Source organism: Dicentrarchus labrax, unplaced genomic scaffold (assembly GCF_905237075.1).
Source record: "Dicentrarchus labrax unplaced genomic scaffold, dlabrax2021, whole genome shotgun sequence".
Classification (NCBI taxonomy): domain Eukaryota; kingdom Metazoa; phylum Chordata; class Actinopteri; family Moronidae; genus Dicentrarchus; species Dicentrarchus labrax.
In genome coordinates, this window is record NW_026136722.1 from 18,907,518 (window position 1) to 18,925,537 (window position 18,020).

At 36.7% G+C, this 18,020-nt stretch overlaps 5 protein-coding genes across 10 annotated transcripts in view; 3 read left to right on the forward strand and 2 right to left on the reverse strand.

Annotated features, from left to right (window-relative positions):
- Positions 1-5,980, forward strand: part of LOC127356632 (nuclear factor 7, ovary-like) — a 53,071-nt gene extending 47,091 nt beyond the window's left edge. For both annotated transcript variants that reach the window (XM_051388567.1, XM_051388568.1), the window contains exon 4: positions 5,917-5,980. The gene's annotated coding sequence lies outside the window, so the exon portion shown is untranslated. The remainder of the gene's footprint in view (positions 1-5,916) is intronic.
- The window catches only part of LOC127356637 (nuclear factor 7, ovary-like), a 46,345-nt gene extending 40,365 nt beyond the window's left edge, over positions 1-5,980 (forward strand). For 3 of the 5 annotated variants that reach the window (XR_007882018.1, XR_007882019.1, XR_007882017.1), the window contains exon 3: positions 5,917-5,980. Coding sequence is in view for 2 of the 5 variants with exons in the window: in XM_051388588.1 (XP_051244548.1) it covers positions 4,072-5,483 (1,412 nt within the window). In the remaining 3 variants the exon portion in view is untranslated. Of the gene's footprint in view, positions 1-3,792; positions 3,862-4,071 lie in introns of those variants that run through there. The other 2 variants (XM_051388589.1, XM_051388588.1) reach the window with 2 other exon arrangements.
- The window catches only part of LOC127356672 (uncharacterized), a 40,835-nt gene that overhangs the window by 11,977 nt on the left and 10,838 nt on the right, over positions 1-18,020 (reverse strand). The window lies entirely within an intron of this gene.
- Positions 9,324-11,050, reverse strand: LOC127356689 (GTPase IMAP family member 7-like). The gene is made up of 2 exons (XM_051388681.1): positions 10,879-11,050; positions 9,324-10,039 (listed from the first exon to the last, which is right to left on the reverse strand). The coding sequence occupies exons 1-2, from the start codon at positions 10,901-10,903 to the stop codon at positions 9,525-9,527; spliced, it is 540 nt and encodes a 179-aa protein (XP_051244641.1). The 5' UTR covers positions 10,904-11,050; the 3' UTR covers positions 9,324-9,524.
- Positions 13,121-14,928, forward strand: LOC127356688 (nuclear factor 7, ovary-like; the record flags this gene model as incomplete). Its single annotated transcript, XM_051388680.1, has 1 exon — positions 13,121-14,928. A coding segment is annotated over one exon (1,152 nt), but the record flags the coding sequence as incomplete, so codon positions are not given.

Below are 18,020 nucleotides of genomic sequence, written 5' to 3' on the forward strand. Positions count from 1 at the left end.
CACTGCTGATCCTACTACATGCATTGGTGTGCCTGATAAATATATATACTGAACTTTATTCCCACTGGCATTGTTTAATTAATGTGACATTATGCCCCATACATGTATTACTTGTAACATAACTGCGCTTGTGTCCACACTTGGAGTAACAAGTGTTTTTCAGACAGTATTATCACCTCTAATCAGTAAAAGGAAAACAGAATTCTGAGAAATAAGTTAATGCATGTCCAAGATACTGTATTTTCTTTATTTTGATCTATTTAATAAAGTTTGTTTTGTTTTTCTCTGCAAACAGTTATGATTTGTAACCGGTTACTCGTTAACATGTACATATTGTCCCACCCTTAACTCCTATACTCATTTTCATAGGTTTTTAGTCAGGATTAATCCGGACTCCACCAAGTGCAGTGCCAAGGAGCAGATGAGCCGGAAGACTGGGAGAGTGGTGAAGCGGAAGACTTCATACATGAACCCCCAATCTCCTTCATCAGGGACTTCACTGAGTTCGATTGGCAAACTGACTAGATGCAGGTGAGGTTCTGACGATAGCTTTTGCATTGAAAGTTCAAGATGGTTTATTCAAAGATGTTCTCTCAGATATCTTATTAAATAATGTGTGTTAAGCTACTGTTGTGTCAGTGATTGAATGCTGATGGAGACTATGGTCCACTGATGAAGGCTCTTGAGTCGACTTCAGCAGGAAAAATCAAACATGCTGTAATTCATGATCAATCAAAAACATGATAATCACAGTTAATTCAACATCTCTTTAAGCATTTTAACACATTGCTAAGCTCAACTGCATCTTGAATCAAAATGTCTGCTACCTTAAACTGAATGCAGCACTGTCATCTTTGGATATTTGATACACTTTCTATCAGGAATAAGTACCTTGACACGACATCACCATCTTAGACCCTCATCACATACGTGGTGCATTACAAAGTGATTGTAATAAATGTAATTGTTTGTGTTTTCTTCTTTAATTTCAGGGCTCCAACTGGGATCTGGGTCTCCAAGTTCAGGGCAAGCAAGAGGCCATAGACTTTTATTTCAAGTGTGAGGGGAATGAGAGGACTTTACAGTGTCCTGATGCATTGTTCATGCAAATGTTCAGTATTTTAAAGTAAATGTATAATTGTGAAGCTCGGCTGACGTAACTAGCTTTTTTTATTTTTGATTTCTTGTTTCTAATGTTTCAGGCGTGCCTGGGTAGTTGCAGTAGTCAGACAAAGTAGAGGTGTCTCTTTCATTGTTGTGTTGGTTCTGAAGTGGTACTTGGTCTGAAAAGTTTGGTAACCTGTGCTTTATCATGTTCCTGTTCACCAAATGTCTTAAATAAATAATTGTGTTAACAATTTTCTTGTTTTCTGTAGTTAATTGAAATATTTTAGAATATGGGTCATTCTATTAATGTTGGATAATAGTAAATCAAAGTGATACAGTATTTAAATTGTACAGTGAGTAACTGAATTTACAATGATCAACTGTTACCCACTGTTAATAGCACAGTATTGCCATTTACAATACCATTTAAAAAAAATAACAGTGCTTAACTGTTTTTATTTGTACAGTAAATAAACCAGCACTGTAAAAAGAACTGAAATCACAGTATTTAATTGGTATTTATTTTACAGTAACTACACCAATACTGTAAATGGAAGTGCAGTATGTCTACTGTAAAACATATTTACAGTAACTTGCTGGTTAATTGTTGCCAGTAAGTTACTGTAAATTTTAAGGTAATTTTTGATGGAAGATGGAAAAAACAATCCTGAAAACGTTCTTTTGTGTGCCAAAGATTCAACCCCTGATTCAGATCTGTGGGAAAGGATGGAGCCCGCTCTGCCGTCTGCGACTGGGTCCTTTTTGATGCTCCCTCTGAGCGCTGCAGTTTTCAGGCTTTGTTTAAACTTTTAACACGGAGCTTTTAGAGAGTAAAGATCTGATTCTCTGTTCAACTTTGGGGCAAACAGACCGATCACAGTGACAATATACGAAATATTAACCGACTTTAAAGACTTGTTATTGTTTATTTTCTACAGCGACAACAAGAAGATATGTTTATTTATAGGTTTATTTATTCCCAGTGGGAAATAAATGGTTGCAACAACACCTATGATACAAGAAATCTAGTCACATAAACAAAAGGAAAATAGGGTTCAAAAGTCCTGTAAAACCTTGAAAAACTGGAAATAGACAGGAAATTAGGGATGCACGATAATCATCAGAGCAGATCAATTATTAGCTGATGGTGGGAAATTTATATTATTACCAATCTGGATTATTAAATTATAGCCGATCAATTATCGGCCCATAATAATAATAATTAATTTTGAATTCTTATGCAAAGCGATTGATAGACTTTATGTTTTATGAATGTTTTTTGATGAACTTTACTAGAAAAACAAACAATCTGAGAGTCAGAACTGTTTGTTTGTTGTTGTTAACAATAATTTGATTAAATCAGAGTTCTGGAACATTAATATTAAATATTAAATCATCCATCTTTGCTCACTAATCTTCTTTGTTGCTGTGAAATGTGTAAAAGACGGTCACATCTCCACTCATACAGCCCGTTAATCTACATTAGTTGTTGTGGTTGATAAATACACAGTGATGTTTGTATGTGTAAAACTTTCTCTTTCTACCTCTTTTAATGGCTTTTCTGTAAAATAAAATACATTCTTCTTGATTTGAATTGTTATTTATGGTCTGAAGCCAAATTGATGTTACGATTCGATGAAAACTACAAAAACAGCCTGTGTGTATGGAAGTAATATTAGATGTGATTGGTTTAATCTAACCACTGAAATACTTTAATAGGTTTAACAAGTTTTTTTTTATTACAAGCAATCATAATTCAGTTATTTAAAGTTCTTAAAAAAGGTATTTTGTTTACTTTATTGATCTGAATTTAAGAATTTGTACCTTTAATTTAAGATTAATAATTAGCAATCTTACAATGAGACACAATTTCTTTTAACATAATAAAAATAAGTGACTTTGACTTAAATGAAGGAACCAGTAACATTCTTATTGTTATAATTTTTTTTATTAAAGCAATAAAAACTAAACAGCTGCTTCATTTCCAACACTGGGACCAGACGACTTTCTCTTAAACTGAGAAGTTGTGCGAGTGCTCTTACTCTGAAAATAAGGACAATAATCTGTTTCCTCTGCTGGGATATTATGCAACCATTGTTGTTGTTGGTTAAATCAAACTCAATATTAGCTGTAAGATCTTATTAAGACACAGTTAGAAATATTTTCTTAAAATCAGATTCTAATGCAAAACATGTTTGACAAGATTATTTTCAATATGTTTCTTTTTCTGTCGATTATTGTTTTTTATTGTTTTTATTTTCTTTTTGTTTGAAAGTCGACCTTTTTCAGATGTAAAATTATTTTCGTTTATTTTCTGATCTTTATGTTTGTTGTAAATCGATACTGTGTCATTTTAAATTCATTTTTTATTATTTTGAATTGAAGATCAGCAACCAAAAATAATGAAAAAAGTAAATAAAAATGACTGAAAATTAATTTAATTTGTATTAAACCAGTAAATAATCTTACTAGAACTTCCAAAATATATCAGTGAAATATAACTGGACTATATAGAAATGGACTGATTGTTTTGTATTTTCTAATATTTTCTCTTTAAGATAATTTAAAACAAAGTAAAACAGAAATATCAGTGAGAATGAATTTGTTGTGGTCGTTTTTTTCTTTGTGACTGATCTCAGAGCACTGTGACGACAAAGCTCTGCCCCTTAATGACATCACCTGAGACCAACCAGGAAACAGGTTGTTCCTGTTCAGTTCTCACTGAGGAGAGACACACAGACGGAGAGACAGACGGTAAGATTTACCTTCATTACAAATCTGTGACTTTAACTGAGGGAGAACAGTTACAGGACGGAGTACTGAAGTAAACTGAAGTAGTTCAACCTGCTGCTGACTGAAATAAACACTCAAAGACTCAAAGTGAAAGTAACTGATGCAACATTTTACAGCAGGGTGAGGAAACACACCTGAGTTCATGTTTAACGTGCTGTTTCCTGTTTCCAGCTGCACTCAGAGACAAAATGGCTTCCAGATTAGAGGAGGATTTCTGCTGTCCGGTCTGTCATGATGTCTTTAGAGATCCTGTTGTTCTGTCATGCAGCCACAGCTTCTGTAAAGACTGTCTGAAGAGCTGGTGGAAGGAGAAACAGACACGTGAGTGTCCAGTTTGTAAGAGAAAATCTTCAATGGACAATCCACCTTTAAGTCTGGCTTTAAAGAACCTGTGTGAGAGTTTCTTACAGGAGAGAGATCAGAGATCTTCAGAGGCTCTCTGCAGTCTGCACTCTGAGAAACTCAAACTCTTCTGTCTGGATCATCAGCAGCCAGTGTGTGTCGTCTGCAGAGATTCAGAAAAACACTCCAACCACAGATTCAGACCCATCGATGAAGCTGCTCGACAACACAAGAAGGAACTTGAGGAAACTCTGGAGCCCTTAAAGAAGAAGTTAAAGGTTTGTGAAGGAGTTAAAGTGAAGTTTGATCAAACAGCAGAACACATGAAGGTCCAGGCCCGACGCACAGAGAGGAAGATTAAGGAGCAGTTTAAGAAGCTTCACCAGTTTCTAGAAGAGGAAGAGGAGGCCAGGCTGGCTGCACTGAGGAAGGAAGAGGAGCAGAAGAGTCAGATGATGAAGGAGAAGATGGAGGCTCTGAGCAGAGAGATAGCAGCTCTTTCAGACACAGTCAGAGCCACAGAGGAGGAGCTGAGAGCTGAAGACGTCTCATTCCTGAACAACTACAAGGCTGCAGTGGAAAGAGTCCAGCAGCGCCCCCTGCTGGAGGATCCACAGCTGCCCTCAGGAGCTCTGATAGACGAGGCCAAACACCTGGGCAACCTGACCTTCAACATCTGGAACAAGATGAAGGACATGGTCTCCTACAGTCCTGTGATTCTGGATCCAAACACTGCTGGTCCAAAACTCATCCTGTCTGAAGATCTGACCAGTGTGAGACGAGGAGAGGAACAGCAGCTTCCTGATAATCCAGAGAGGTTTGATCGGTTCTGCTCTGTTCTGGGCTCTGAGGGCTTTAACTCAGGGACTCACAGCTGGGATGTCGAGGTTGGAGACAGTACATTCTGGTTTGTGGGTGTGTCAGCAGAGTATGTCCAGAGGAAAAGAAAGAAACTGTTTGGATTATGGGTAATACGGTTGTATGGAGGTAAATACTCAGCATGGTCACCACCAGCTCCATCAACTGATCTTGTAGTTCAGAAGAAGGTCCAGAGGATCAGAGTGAATCTGGACTGGAACAGAGGAAAGCTGTCGTTCTCTGATCCTGATACTAACACACACATACACACCTTCACACACACTTTCACTGAGAGGATGTTTCCATACATTATGACTGGGGATAAAGTCCCACTGAAGTTATTACCAGTGAAGGTCAGTGTGACAGTGGAACAGAGCAGTTAGAGATAAAGAGGATGATTATATTCATGATGTTTATTTCTTAAAGAGAAAAGTCTCTGAATTGAACCTGTTAAACTGAAACCTGCTCCTCATTATTCCAGCACTGCAGGAACAGACACATATTATTAAATATAATCAAATGTTCAGGTATTGAGCAAATTATTAGGCAATTGAGCTGAATTCAAGAATGTGTGCCCTAATTAGCAAAACAAATCTTACAATAAGACACAATTCCTTCAAACACAATAACAATAGTGACTTTGTCTTAAATGAAGGAGACATTTAAGACAAAGTCTTAAATGAGAATTTTTCAGATGTAAAATTGTTTCATTTAGTTTCTGATCTTTGTGTTTGGTTTTCTTTTAATCAATACTGTGTCATTTTAAATTCATTTTTCATTATTTTAACTTAAAGACCAGCGACCAGTTTGTGGAAGGTCCGTGTATGTTTTGGTCATTGGATTTTCCTTTCAGAAACGGGTATTAAAAAACAGAAAACGAGTGGTTATTTGATTTTCGTTTTAAAATACAAAAATTAAAATTGAAATACAAGGCGTTTTTCTTTTTCATGGTCAGAAAGGGATGAGCGAAATTTTAAAAATGATTCGATTTTCATTTTCTATTTCATATAACAAAAAATAAAATCACTAGAAAACAGAAACGTAAAAAAGGCCTGTTGTTTCATATTCTGAGACCGGATGTTGTCATTAACAGGACGGTGCTGTGTAGAAGAAACAGTAGGCTAGTAGACTGCGGTCAATCCAGCCGTGAGTCCGATCTCCGTGGTCAAATCAGCCGCACTTAAATTTAGAGTGTACAAGTATTCTCAGCATTATGGTAAATGCGGAGAAACAGCGTATTTACTTCCGGTTTTCAAAATAAAGGTATTTAGAGCCGTAAGCTATAATTAAAATATGTTACGTTAAAGTGTTTCATGCGCCCCTGATGAATAAAAAACACTTTATATCAAGTATCTTTACTGCACCAGTGTGGAGAAATGCCAAAATAAAAGTCTCATATTGATGCCTCCAGAGATTGCATATTTGACCATATTTGAGGTAAAAACATATTGCTCAGTGTTTCCTGGCTACTGATGGTATATTTGACTTTTACACATATGAGACTACAAACATACTTAATATCAAGCATTTTTATTGTACCAATTTGGAGAAATTCAACAATAAAAGTCCCATATTTGTACCTCCATGTGGCATATTTTCATGTATTTGAGCTACTGTAAAAACACTTTGCTCAATAATTCCTGGCTATGGATGGTATATTTGACTTCTACACATCTAAGACTACAAGTATACTTAATATCAAGCATTTCTACTGCACCAATGTGGAGAAATTGAAGAATAAAAGTCCCATATTTATACTTCCAGATTCCATATTTTCTTATATTTGAGCTACTGTAAAAATGTAAACTGTATGTGGAACCACCTGCAACAGCTGTCACACTGAATAATATAAAAAATAATATGTGAGGAAGAGACAGTAGGTACAATGGTGTTTTGAAGTTAAAACTAATTATTTTTCCCTTTTACCTACAAATGGACACAGCAGAGCAGCAAAATAAGAAGAATGTGGACTGGCATTGCATTTTGTGTGAAAAGTAAACAAATTAGAATTGTGTAGGATTTTGTGTTTAGTGTTTAGTGTTTATATTATCAAGATGTTATTAAACATTTGTGTGAAATTTTGTCATGATTACTGCAGCATTATTGAAGTATAATGAAAATGCTTCACCCATAGCCTGGAAATATTGAGCAATATGTTTTTACAGTAGCTCAAATATAAGAAAATATGGAATCTGGAAGTATAAATATGGGACTTTTATTCTTCAATTTCTCCAAATTTGTACAGTAAAAATGCTTGATATTAAGTATGTTTGTAGTCTTAGATGTGTAGAAGTCAAATATACCATCAGTAGCCAGGAAACACTGAGCAATATGTTTTTACAGTACCTCAAATATATGAAAATATGCAAATGTTCATATTCTGAGACCGGATGTTGTCATTTACAGGACGGTGCTGTGGAGAAGAAACAGTAGGCTAGTAGACTGCGGTCAATCCAGCCGTGAGTCCGATCTCCGTGGTCAAAACAGCCGCACTTAAATTTAGAGGGTACAAGTATTCTCAGCATTATGGTAAATGCGGAAAACAGCGTATTTACTTCCGGTTTTCAAAATAAAGGTATTTAGAGCCGTAAGCTATAATTAAAATATGTTACATTAAAGTGTTTCATGCGCCCCTGATGAATAAAAAAACACTTTATATCAAGTATCTTTACTGCACCAGTGTGGAGAAATGCCAAAATAAAAGCCTCATATTTATGCCTCCAGAGATTGCATATTTGACTATATTTGAGGTACTGTAAAAACATATTGCTCAGTGTTTCCTGGCTACTGATGGTATATTTGACTTCTGCACATATGAGACTACAAACATACTTAATATCAAGCATTTTTATTGTACCAATTTGGAGAAATTCAATAATAAAAGTCCATATTTATTCATCATTCAACTTTACAGACTTTATATCAATGATTTTTATTTGTGATTGAATTTCACTTGTTCGTCCAAACCGAGGAGTCGATATGGAAGAACCAAACAAACAAGAAATGTGCCGATCTGAGCTAAGTATATACTGCCGACCCTGACCCGAGAAATGCTGCATATGAATGTAACTTCATTGGTACAATTAACTTTTAAACAATATATAATATAGTTTAGTTTTCATGACTTTATTATATTCCTGCTGGTTGTTACCTCCCCTGAATCCAACATCACCTGTTACCTGAGAAGTTAAAGTACTCAGTAGAAATAAATGGGGGTTTTAAAGAACAATGGAGTGATGCCATCCTATAGAAATATTCAGTAAAAGTACTGAATTATCATCTAATGTCCTTGAAATATAGGATTATACATAATATGTGATTATTACTGGTGCAATAACAAGATGTTATCATTGTCTATCCGGTTGAGTTCAACACTTCAAAGGAAATAACTACAGCTGTCAAATGAATGTAGTGGACTAAAAAGTAAATTGCAAAGTACTTTAAAGTTAGGTGTGGGTGGATCAACCTAAAGTACTGACGCTATCATATATGTATATATTATTATTGTTTATATATATATAAACATTTATATAAAGATAAGATGATGTGGTATAGAGGGAATAATAAGTTTTTATAGTGGAGACAAACTGTACAAAGTTCATATCTGAATGAAGGTCAAACATTACAAGAGGGACTTTAAAGGGCCGTCCACAGCAGGAACAAGAACTACTGTAACAGTGTGTAAACAGTGGCCTCTACCTGCAGCTGCTTAACACAAAAAAGGTCGTCTGTCAGTATGTTTCAGATAAAATAGTTTTTTGTGTAATTTGCAATCAGATGGGAATGATCCCAACGATATTGTTCACCGCTGTCGTATTTATAGTTACTGTTATAGTTAATGCTCTGGTTGTTGACGGCTCTTTGAGGGTCTCATGAACAGATTTCTGTACCAGGGTACTTAGGATACTTACTACTTACGATACTGCGTGTCGTATTCTACAGGTTGTTGTGCATTAATATCGTTCATTATAATAGTTCCAAAGATCTTGAACAGAACCAGTTCAGGAACCAGACCTCATTTGGTTGAAGAACTGAAAGACGAGGGACCACAAGGAGTCCAGAGTTTTGTGCTGCGCCCCCTGACTGAGTTTATAAACTGGTTGTACCACAGTTAATGTGTTGTGTTCACTCTGTGATCAGCTACCCACATACTGTACTGCACCAACAGCTGCACCAACCACACCCCCCAATTACACCGCCCACCACTACAACTTCCTTTGGAATATTTCTTGCGTCAATGATAAAACATAATGTGACTAAAGTGCACGCTCCAGTAAAAGCACCTTGAAGGCAGACCTTGATGAATCCAGGTCTTCTTTCTGCTTCTTCTGTTGCTGGTGTTTTTAGATTGTAGCTTTCTCCATTTCTCCGCACTATGCTGTTGATCTTCTGCAGCAGCTCAACAACTTGAGAGGGATCTCCGTCTATGTTCTCAAAAACATGGTATCCCCCCGACATTCCCTGACGAAGTCACGCAGAGCTGGGTTTGCTCCGATGAAGTCCTCTATGGAACCTCCTTGTTCCTTCAGATCATCTCCTCGAGTGAACAAGGCCATGGTGTGATGTGCTGCCTCTCTGCTGAAGGTCTTCTGTAATAATTTCACTGTTTTCCGTTCGTCCTCCGTCAGTTCGCCCAACTCGAGCACAACCAGGAACACAACGGGGCCATCTAAAGCCGACAGCACGGTCTTCTTGATCTCCTCCATCACCTTGATGTCAGATTTTGTTCCTCCAAACAGACCAGGAGTATCAACAACAGCCAGCTTCTGTCCATCCAACTCTCCTTTTTCCTTCTTGCAGGCCTGTGTCACCGAGGATGGCTGTATCCGAGTCTGAAAAGCCGTTTTCATCAGGATGGTGTTTCCTGTCGAACTCTTACCGACTCCAGTCTTCCCAACTATCACAATCTGGAGCTCTTGGTCTTTGCACTGCTGATATTCTGTTGAAATATAGTAATGAGGCCGTTATTACTTCTCTTTACACTGAAACACGAATAATTTGAGGGAAAATGCTAAAAAAGAAAAAAAAATGTATCCCTAATCCCCTTACTGTCCCTATCATTATGTGTATTACATTAATATAATAATATATATTCAAATCTTACTGTCCATACCTATCTCCCTGATTTCCTGCCAGTCAAAACATTATTTATCTTATACAGTAAACTGTCAGTGTGGACCTGGTAACGTCTGAGTCAAAGCTGTTAAAACGTGTCATGTCAAATCTAATTTAATGATTAAAGATTTTAAACAGAAATGTGATAATTATTGCATTAATAAAAGTAAGGAAGTAGTATTATCTGTGTGTTTTTGAGCTTCCAGAAGGGGGAACCGACCGTAACCTCATGCTATTTGAGCGTCTTGGCATGGAAAGGTTGTGGAACCCCGGTTTTAGATTAATTAACAGCCATTATACACAAACATTTGGCGTCCAATGTACAAGAGACAGAAAGTACCACGCCTGTCAGAGACTAGCTGGATTAGATTCCTCTCTGAGGAGAGTCCATTAAGACAGATAACTAATTTCTGTCATGTATATTTAAACACCTTAGTTGAAAATGTTGATTAAGTTTAGCATTTTTTAGCAAATAGCATTCAAAAATACATAAAAACACAGTTGAAGCTGTACAATAAATAATGTTACTATGAATGAAAGTGTCACAGTTAACACTGATCAGCTCGGCATTGAAAATCAATACATTCTCCACTCAGGTATTTTTCCATTAAAAGTTGATTTATCTCGTAGCCACATTTCGAGTATTATTGTAAATATACTTACGAGGATGAAGAAGTTTGCTGGCCATGTTTGTCTCGTGCTGCCACTGTTGACGTTCAGGTGTTGTAGTTTCATTTTCATGACATTATTATATAAATATTGATTGTTCCCTCCTTTCATTCACATGTAGCAGCCAATCAGATTGTAAGGTAGAGTCAAGATACATTAAAGGGGACATATTATGCAAAACCAACTTTTTAATCATGTTATTATGTACATTTGGGACTCTGGAGGGCCTATCAGCAGCAAAGTATGAAAAAAAATGACTCAGTCATGTTTTTGTGGGCTGCCTCAGTCAGAATATAGGAGAGAAATCACGCAGGTTCAGAAGTGTGTAGTTTGTGACGTCACATGCTCTGCCTGTTGCCACCCACCTCTCTTTACTTCCTGTTGACTATCGGAGCTCCGCCATTGCGAGTATAAAAGGCAAGCTAGCTGAGAACAAGCAAGTCCAGCCTGCAGCCTGCAGTCTGATGTCTGGGCAAAGGCCTCAGCAGACAAACTGTTCAGTCATTGGCTGCACAGCCCAACACAAATTTACATATGTAAATGTATGTAAATGTGTGTAAATATTTTTTTTACGACAATGTCCGACTAGAGTCAGAAAAACTGGAAGGTGTGTGTGAACAACCTCGGTCAGTACAACAGTGGACTGACTGAAAGACTGTTCCTGAAAGAGGGATTGTACCAACTGTCTGTGGAGAGACGGCAGAGGAAGTCACTGGAAGTGTTTTTAAGAGTTTATACTTTGTTTTTCATTGTTCGTGTAACGCTAGCACATGCTAACCGCTGTTAGCTGCAGGAGCCTCAGTGATGCTAATGTAGTTATTGTTTGTTATTGTTTGTTATTGTTTGTTAAATGTTTGTTATTGTTTGTTAAATGTTTGTTATTGTTTGTCAAATGTTTGTTATTGTTTGTTATTGTTTGTTAAATGTTTGTTATTGTTTGTTATTGTTTGTTAAATGTTTGTTAAATGTTTGTTATTGTTTGTTAAATGTTTGTTATTGTTTGTTAAATGTTTGTTAAATGTTTGTTATTGTTTGTTATTGTTTGTTAAATGTTTGTTATTGTTTGTTATTGTTTGTTAAATGTTTGTTAAATGTTTGTTATTGTTTGTTAAATGTTTGTTATTGTTTGTTATTGTTTGTTAAATGTTAAAAGATGAACATGAAACTTATAAGGTGAAGTTAATGTATTAACCAGCTGGTGCAGATGTCTCCATATTCTCCCCTGCTGATATTTTTATAGAGATTCACACAAAGTTTATTATAAGTTTATACAGAGAATCAGCGAGCTTCGTGCTGGAGGAGGGGGCTCTGTAACTCTGTAACTCTGTAACTGTTGTGGGTTTTGTGTCGGGGGTAACTGGCTTTATGTTGGTCTGTATTTAGTTAAAGTGCTCAGTCAGTAATATGTTTGTGTCGCTGTTAGAAAGAGCAGAAAACCTCCGAGTGAACAAACTGTAGCTGCTCATCAGCTGTTAGCTCGCTGAGCTAGCGCTAGCGTTGTTATTCCGGAGCCATACTCTGATTACTTTGGTACATTTACTGGCTGTTTCTTCACTAGAAACAACTGCTTGACTAATGTTGTTAATATTATGTAATATATAATATGTTTAACTTCACTGGGCTGTGTAGACTGTAGGTCACTGCTCACTGCTGTACCTGGAAAGACATAAAACACAGTGTTGGTTCTCATAGTTAAGGTGTAAACACTAACATTATGTGATAGGTAGAGGTTAATATATATATATATATGTATATATATATATATATATATATATATATATATATTAGTTATATGTATGTATATGTAGTTAATATATCAGTATTTACCTGAGGAAAACGTCACAGAAAGCTGTAATCCTGATTGTTGTTGTTGTTCATTTCTCTGTGATTTCAGGTCAGACTCCCGCTCTAACATGTCTGCTGGTGAAGTTTTTGCTTTAGAAGCAGTTATTGAATTAATATTGACGGTAGAAATGCAGATAATCTCAGTAACAGTGAGGAGCTACCTGCCGGCAACGAAGGGGAGGGGCCGGAGAGTCATCCGTGTCATAATGCTGACCAATCAGAGCAGACTGGGCTTTTCGGGAGGGGGGTCTTAAAGAGACAGGAGCTGAAACCGATCGATTCAGACAGAGGCTGAAAAGAGGTGCTCAGCTGTAGGCAGTATGAGAAAAATAATGTGTTTTTTGAACATTAAAACATCTAAACCTATTGTAGGAGAGCCACAAAATACAATTATGAACTCTGCAGTCTGCACTCTGAGAAACTCAAACTCTTCTGTCTGGACCATCAGCAGCCAGTGTGTCACATCTGCAGAGATTCAGAAAAACACTCCAACCACAGATTCAGACCCATCGATGAAGTTGCACGACAACACAAGAAGGAACTTGAGGAAACTCTGGAGCCCTTAAAGGAGAAGTTAAAGGTTTGTGAAGGAGTTAAAGTGAAGTTTGATCAAACAGCAGAACACATGAAGGTCCAGGCCCGACGCACAGAGAGGAAGATTAAGGAGCAGTTTAAGAAGCTTCACCAGTTTCTAGAAGAGGAAGAGGAGGCCAGGCTGGCTGCACTGAGGGAGGAAGAGGAGCAGAAGAGTCAGATGATGAAGGAGAAGATGGAGGCTCTGAGCAGAGAGATAGCAGCTCTTTCAGACACAGTCAGAGCCACAGAGGAGGAGCTGAGAGCTGAAGACGTCTCATTCCTGAACAACTACAAGGCTGCAGTGGAAAGAGTCCAGCAGCGCCCCCTGCTGGAGGATCCACAGCTGCCCTCAGGAGCTCTGATAGACGAGGCCAAACACCTGGGCAACCTGACCTTCAACATCTGGAACAAGATGAAGGACATGGTCTCCTACAGTCCTGTGATTCTGGATCCAAACACTGCTCATCCAAAACTCATCCTGTCTGAAGATCTGACCAGTGTGAGAGTAGGAGAGAAACAGCAGCTTCCTGATAATCCAGAGAGGTTTGATCGGTTCTGCTCTGTTCTGGGCTCAGAGGGCTTTAACTCAGGGACTCACAGCTGGGATGTCGAGGTTGGAGACAGTACAGACTGGAGAGTGGGTGTGTCAGCAGAGTCTGTCCAGAGGAAGGGACTCATACTGTCTGGATTCTGGGTAATATGGTTCTATAAAGGTAAATACTCAGCATGGTCACCACCAGCTCCATCAACTGGTCTTGTATTTCAGAAGAAGCTCCAGAGGATCAGAGTGAATCTGGACTGGAACAGAGGAAAGCTGTCGTTCTCTGATCCTGATACTAACACACACATACACACCTTCACACACACTTTCACTGAGAGGTTGTTTCCATTAATTAACACTTGGGATAAAGTCCCACTGAAGATATTACCTGTGAAGGTCAGTGTGACAGTGGAACAGAGCAGTTAGAGATAAAGAGGATGATTATATTCATGATGTTTATTTCTTAAAGATAAAAGTCTCTGAATTGAACCTGTTAAACTGAAACCTGCTCCTCATTATTCCAACACTGCAGGAACAGACACATATTATTAAATATAATCAAATGTTCAGATATTGAGGAAATATTTACAGTAAGACACAATTCCTTCAAACATAATAAAAATAGTGACTTTGTCTTAAATGAAGGAACCAGAAACATTCTTATTTTCATCATTTTCTATTAAAACAATGAAAAACTAAACAGCTGCTTCATTTCCAACACTGGAACAACAATAAAAACCTAATTCTATTTCCTTTTCTTTATATCTTGTATTTTTCTGTTTTATTTTGTTATTTAATTCTATTTCTTTTTTGTCATCTGTAAAAAATGGCTGTGAAATCTACAGTTATTTACTGCAGTAAACACAGTAACATTACTGTGTATGATTTTTACAGTAGAATACTGTAAATTTTACAATAAAATTTTGTCCACATGACATAATCACAGTAGTTTAAGTGTTACTGTAGAAAATCACAATAGACAGTATAGTACTATAAATAGTAAACTACTGTATTTTTCCTTTATTGTGTATATTAGATTTTTAAAAAAGTATATCATAATAAAAACAATGATTAACTCATAATTTTGATCTAATGTTTTTTTTTATCATAAGTTTGACCCTTTATATCTTATATATGTCTTCTTATCTCATCTCATCATATCTCTCTAACAGTTTTTCCAGACATTTGTTGTAATTTCCTTTGGAATATCTCTTATTGATATCACTGAAAACTTTATATTTCCAAAGAATGTCTAATAAGGATCCGTAGACGGGCTCTGACATAGCAACAGTAACTAAGGGGGGCGGGGCTTATCGAAGGGTTAAATTGACTTATTATGGGACTTTTATTTTGCATCAAAGTTTTTTCCCGCTTCACTTTCAATTTATCCAATGAGGATCAAGAGAGGCCAACGGTCGTGCTTCTAATGGGCCAGTCACGTCATTGCAAAACCGGACTAACCGCGAACAACGCAGCAAGTTTGCGGTTCTGACTCCGCAACAAAGCTCCATGTCTGCTCGCTCCTGGAGAGTATTTATGACTGAGTAGTAAGCACTGCTGATCCTACTACATGCATTGCGTGTGCCTGATAAATATATATACTTAACTTTATTCCCACTGGCATTGTTTAATTAATGTGACATTATGCCCCATACATGTATTACTTGTAACATAACTGCGCTTGTGTCAACACTTGGAGTAACAAGTGTTTTTCAGACAGTATTATCACCTCTAATCAGTAAAAGGAAAACAGAATTCTGAGAAATAAGTTAATGCATGTCCAAGATACTGTATTTTCTTTATTTTGATCTATTTAAAAAAGTTTGTTTTGTTTTTCTCTGCATACAGTTATGATTTGTAACCGGTTACTCGTTAACATGTACATATTGTCCCACCCTTAACTCCTGTACTCATTTTCATAGGTTTTTAGTCAGGATTAATCCGGACTCCACCAAGTGCAGTGCCAAGGAGCAGATGAGCCGGAAGACTGGGAGAGTGGTGAAGCAGAAGACTTCATACAGGAACCCCCAATCTCCTTCATCAGGGACTTCACTGAGTTCGATTGGCAAACTGACTAGATGCAGGTGAGGTTCTGATGATAGCTTTTGCATTGAAAGTTCAAGATGGTTTATTCAAAGATGTTCTCTCAGATATTTTATTAAATAATGTGTGTTAAGCTACTGTTGTGTCAGTGATTGAATGCTGATGGAGACTATGGTCCACTGATGAAGGCTCTTGAGTCGACTTCAGCAGGAAAAATCAAACATGCTGTAATTCATGATCAATCAAAAACATGTTAATCACAGTTAATTCAACATCTCTTAAGCATTTTAACACATTGCTAAACTCAACTGCATCTTGAATCAAAATGTCGGCTACCTTAAACTGAATGCAGCACTGTCATCTTTGGATATTTGATACACTTTCTATCAGGAATAAGTACCTTGACACGATATCACCATCTTAGACCCTCATCACATACGTGGTGCATTACAAAGTGATTGTAATAAATGTAATTGTTTGTGTTTTCTTCTTTAATTTCAGGGCTCCAACTGGGATCTGGGTCTCCAAGTTCAGGGCAAGCAAGAGGCCATAGACTTTTATTTCAAGTGTGAGGGGAATGAGAGGACTTTACAGTGTCCTGATGCATTGTTCATGCAAATGTTCAGTATTTTAAAGTAAATGTATAATTGTGAAGCTCGGCTGACGTAACTAGCTTTTTTATTTTTGATTTCTTGTTTCTAATGTTTCAGGCGTGCCTGGGTAGTTGCAGTAGTCAGACAAAGTAGAGGTGTCTCTTTCATTGTTGTGTTGGTTCTGAAGTGGTACTTGGTCTGGAAAGTTTGGTAACCTGTGCTTTATCATGTTCCTGTTCACCAAATGTCTTAAATAAATAATTGTGTTAACAATTTTCTTGTTTTCTGTAGTTAATTGAAATATTTTAGAATATGGGTCATTCTATTAATGTTGGATAATAGTAAATCAAAGTGATACAGTATTTAAATTGTACAGTGAGTAACTGAATTTACAATGATCAACTGTTACCCACTGTTAATAGTACAGTATTGCCATTTACAATACCATTTAAAAAAATAACAGTGCTTAACTGTTTTTATTTGTACAGTAAATAAACCAGCACTGTAAAAACAACTGAAATCACAGTATTTAATTGGTATTTATTTTACAGTAAATACACCAACACTGTAAATGGAAGTACATTATGTCTACTGTAAAACATATTTACAGTAACTTGCTGGTTAATTGTTGCCAGTAAGTTACTGTAAATTTTAAGGTAATTTTTGATGGAAGATTAAAAAAACAATCCTGAAAACGTTCTTTTGTGTGCCAAAGATTCAACCCCTGATTCAGATCTGTGGGAAAGGATGGAGCCCGCTCTGCCGTCTGCGACTGGGTCCTTTTTGATGCTCCCTCTGAGCGCTGCAGTTTTCAGGCTTTGTTTAAACTTTTAACACGGAGCTTTTAGAGAGTAAAGATCTGATTCTCTGTTCAACTTTGGGGCAAACAGACCGATCACAGTGACAATATACAAAATATTAACCGACTTTAAAGACTTGTTATTGTTTATTTTCTACAGCAACAACAAGAAGATATGTTTATTTATAGGTTTATTTATTCCCAGTGGGAAATAAATGGTTGCAACAACACCTATGATACAAGAAATCTAGTCACATAAACAAAAGGAAAACAGGGTTCAAACGTCCTGGAAAACCTTGAAAAACTGGAAATAGACAGGAAATTAGGGATGCACGATAATCATCAGAGCAGATCAATTATCGGCTGATGGTGGGAAATTTATATTATTACCAATCTGGATTATTAAATTATAGCCGATCAATTATCGGCCCATAATAATAATAATTAATTTTGAATTCTTATGCAAAGCGATTGATAGACTTTATGTTTTATGAATGTTTTTTGATGAACTTTACTAGAAAAACAAACAATCTGAGTCAGAACTGTTTGTTTGTTGTTGTCAACAATAATTTGATTAAATCAGAGTTCTGGAACATTAATAGTAAATATTAAATCCTCCATCTTTGCTCACTAATCTTCTTTGTTGCTGTGAAATGTGTAAAAGACGGTCACATCTCCACTCATACAGCCCGTTAATCTACATTAGTTGTTGTGGTTGATAAATACACAGTGATGTTTG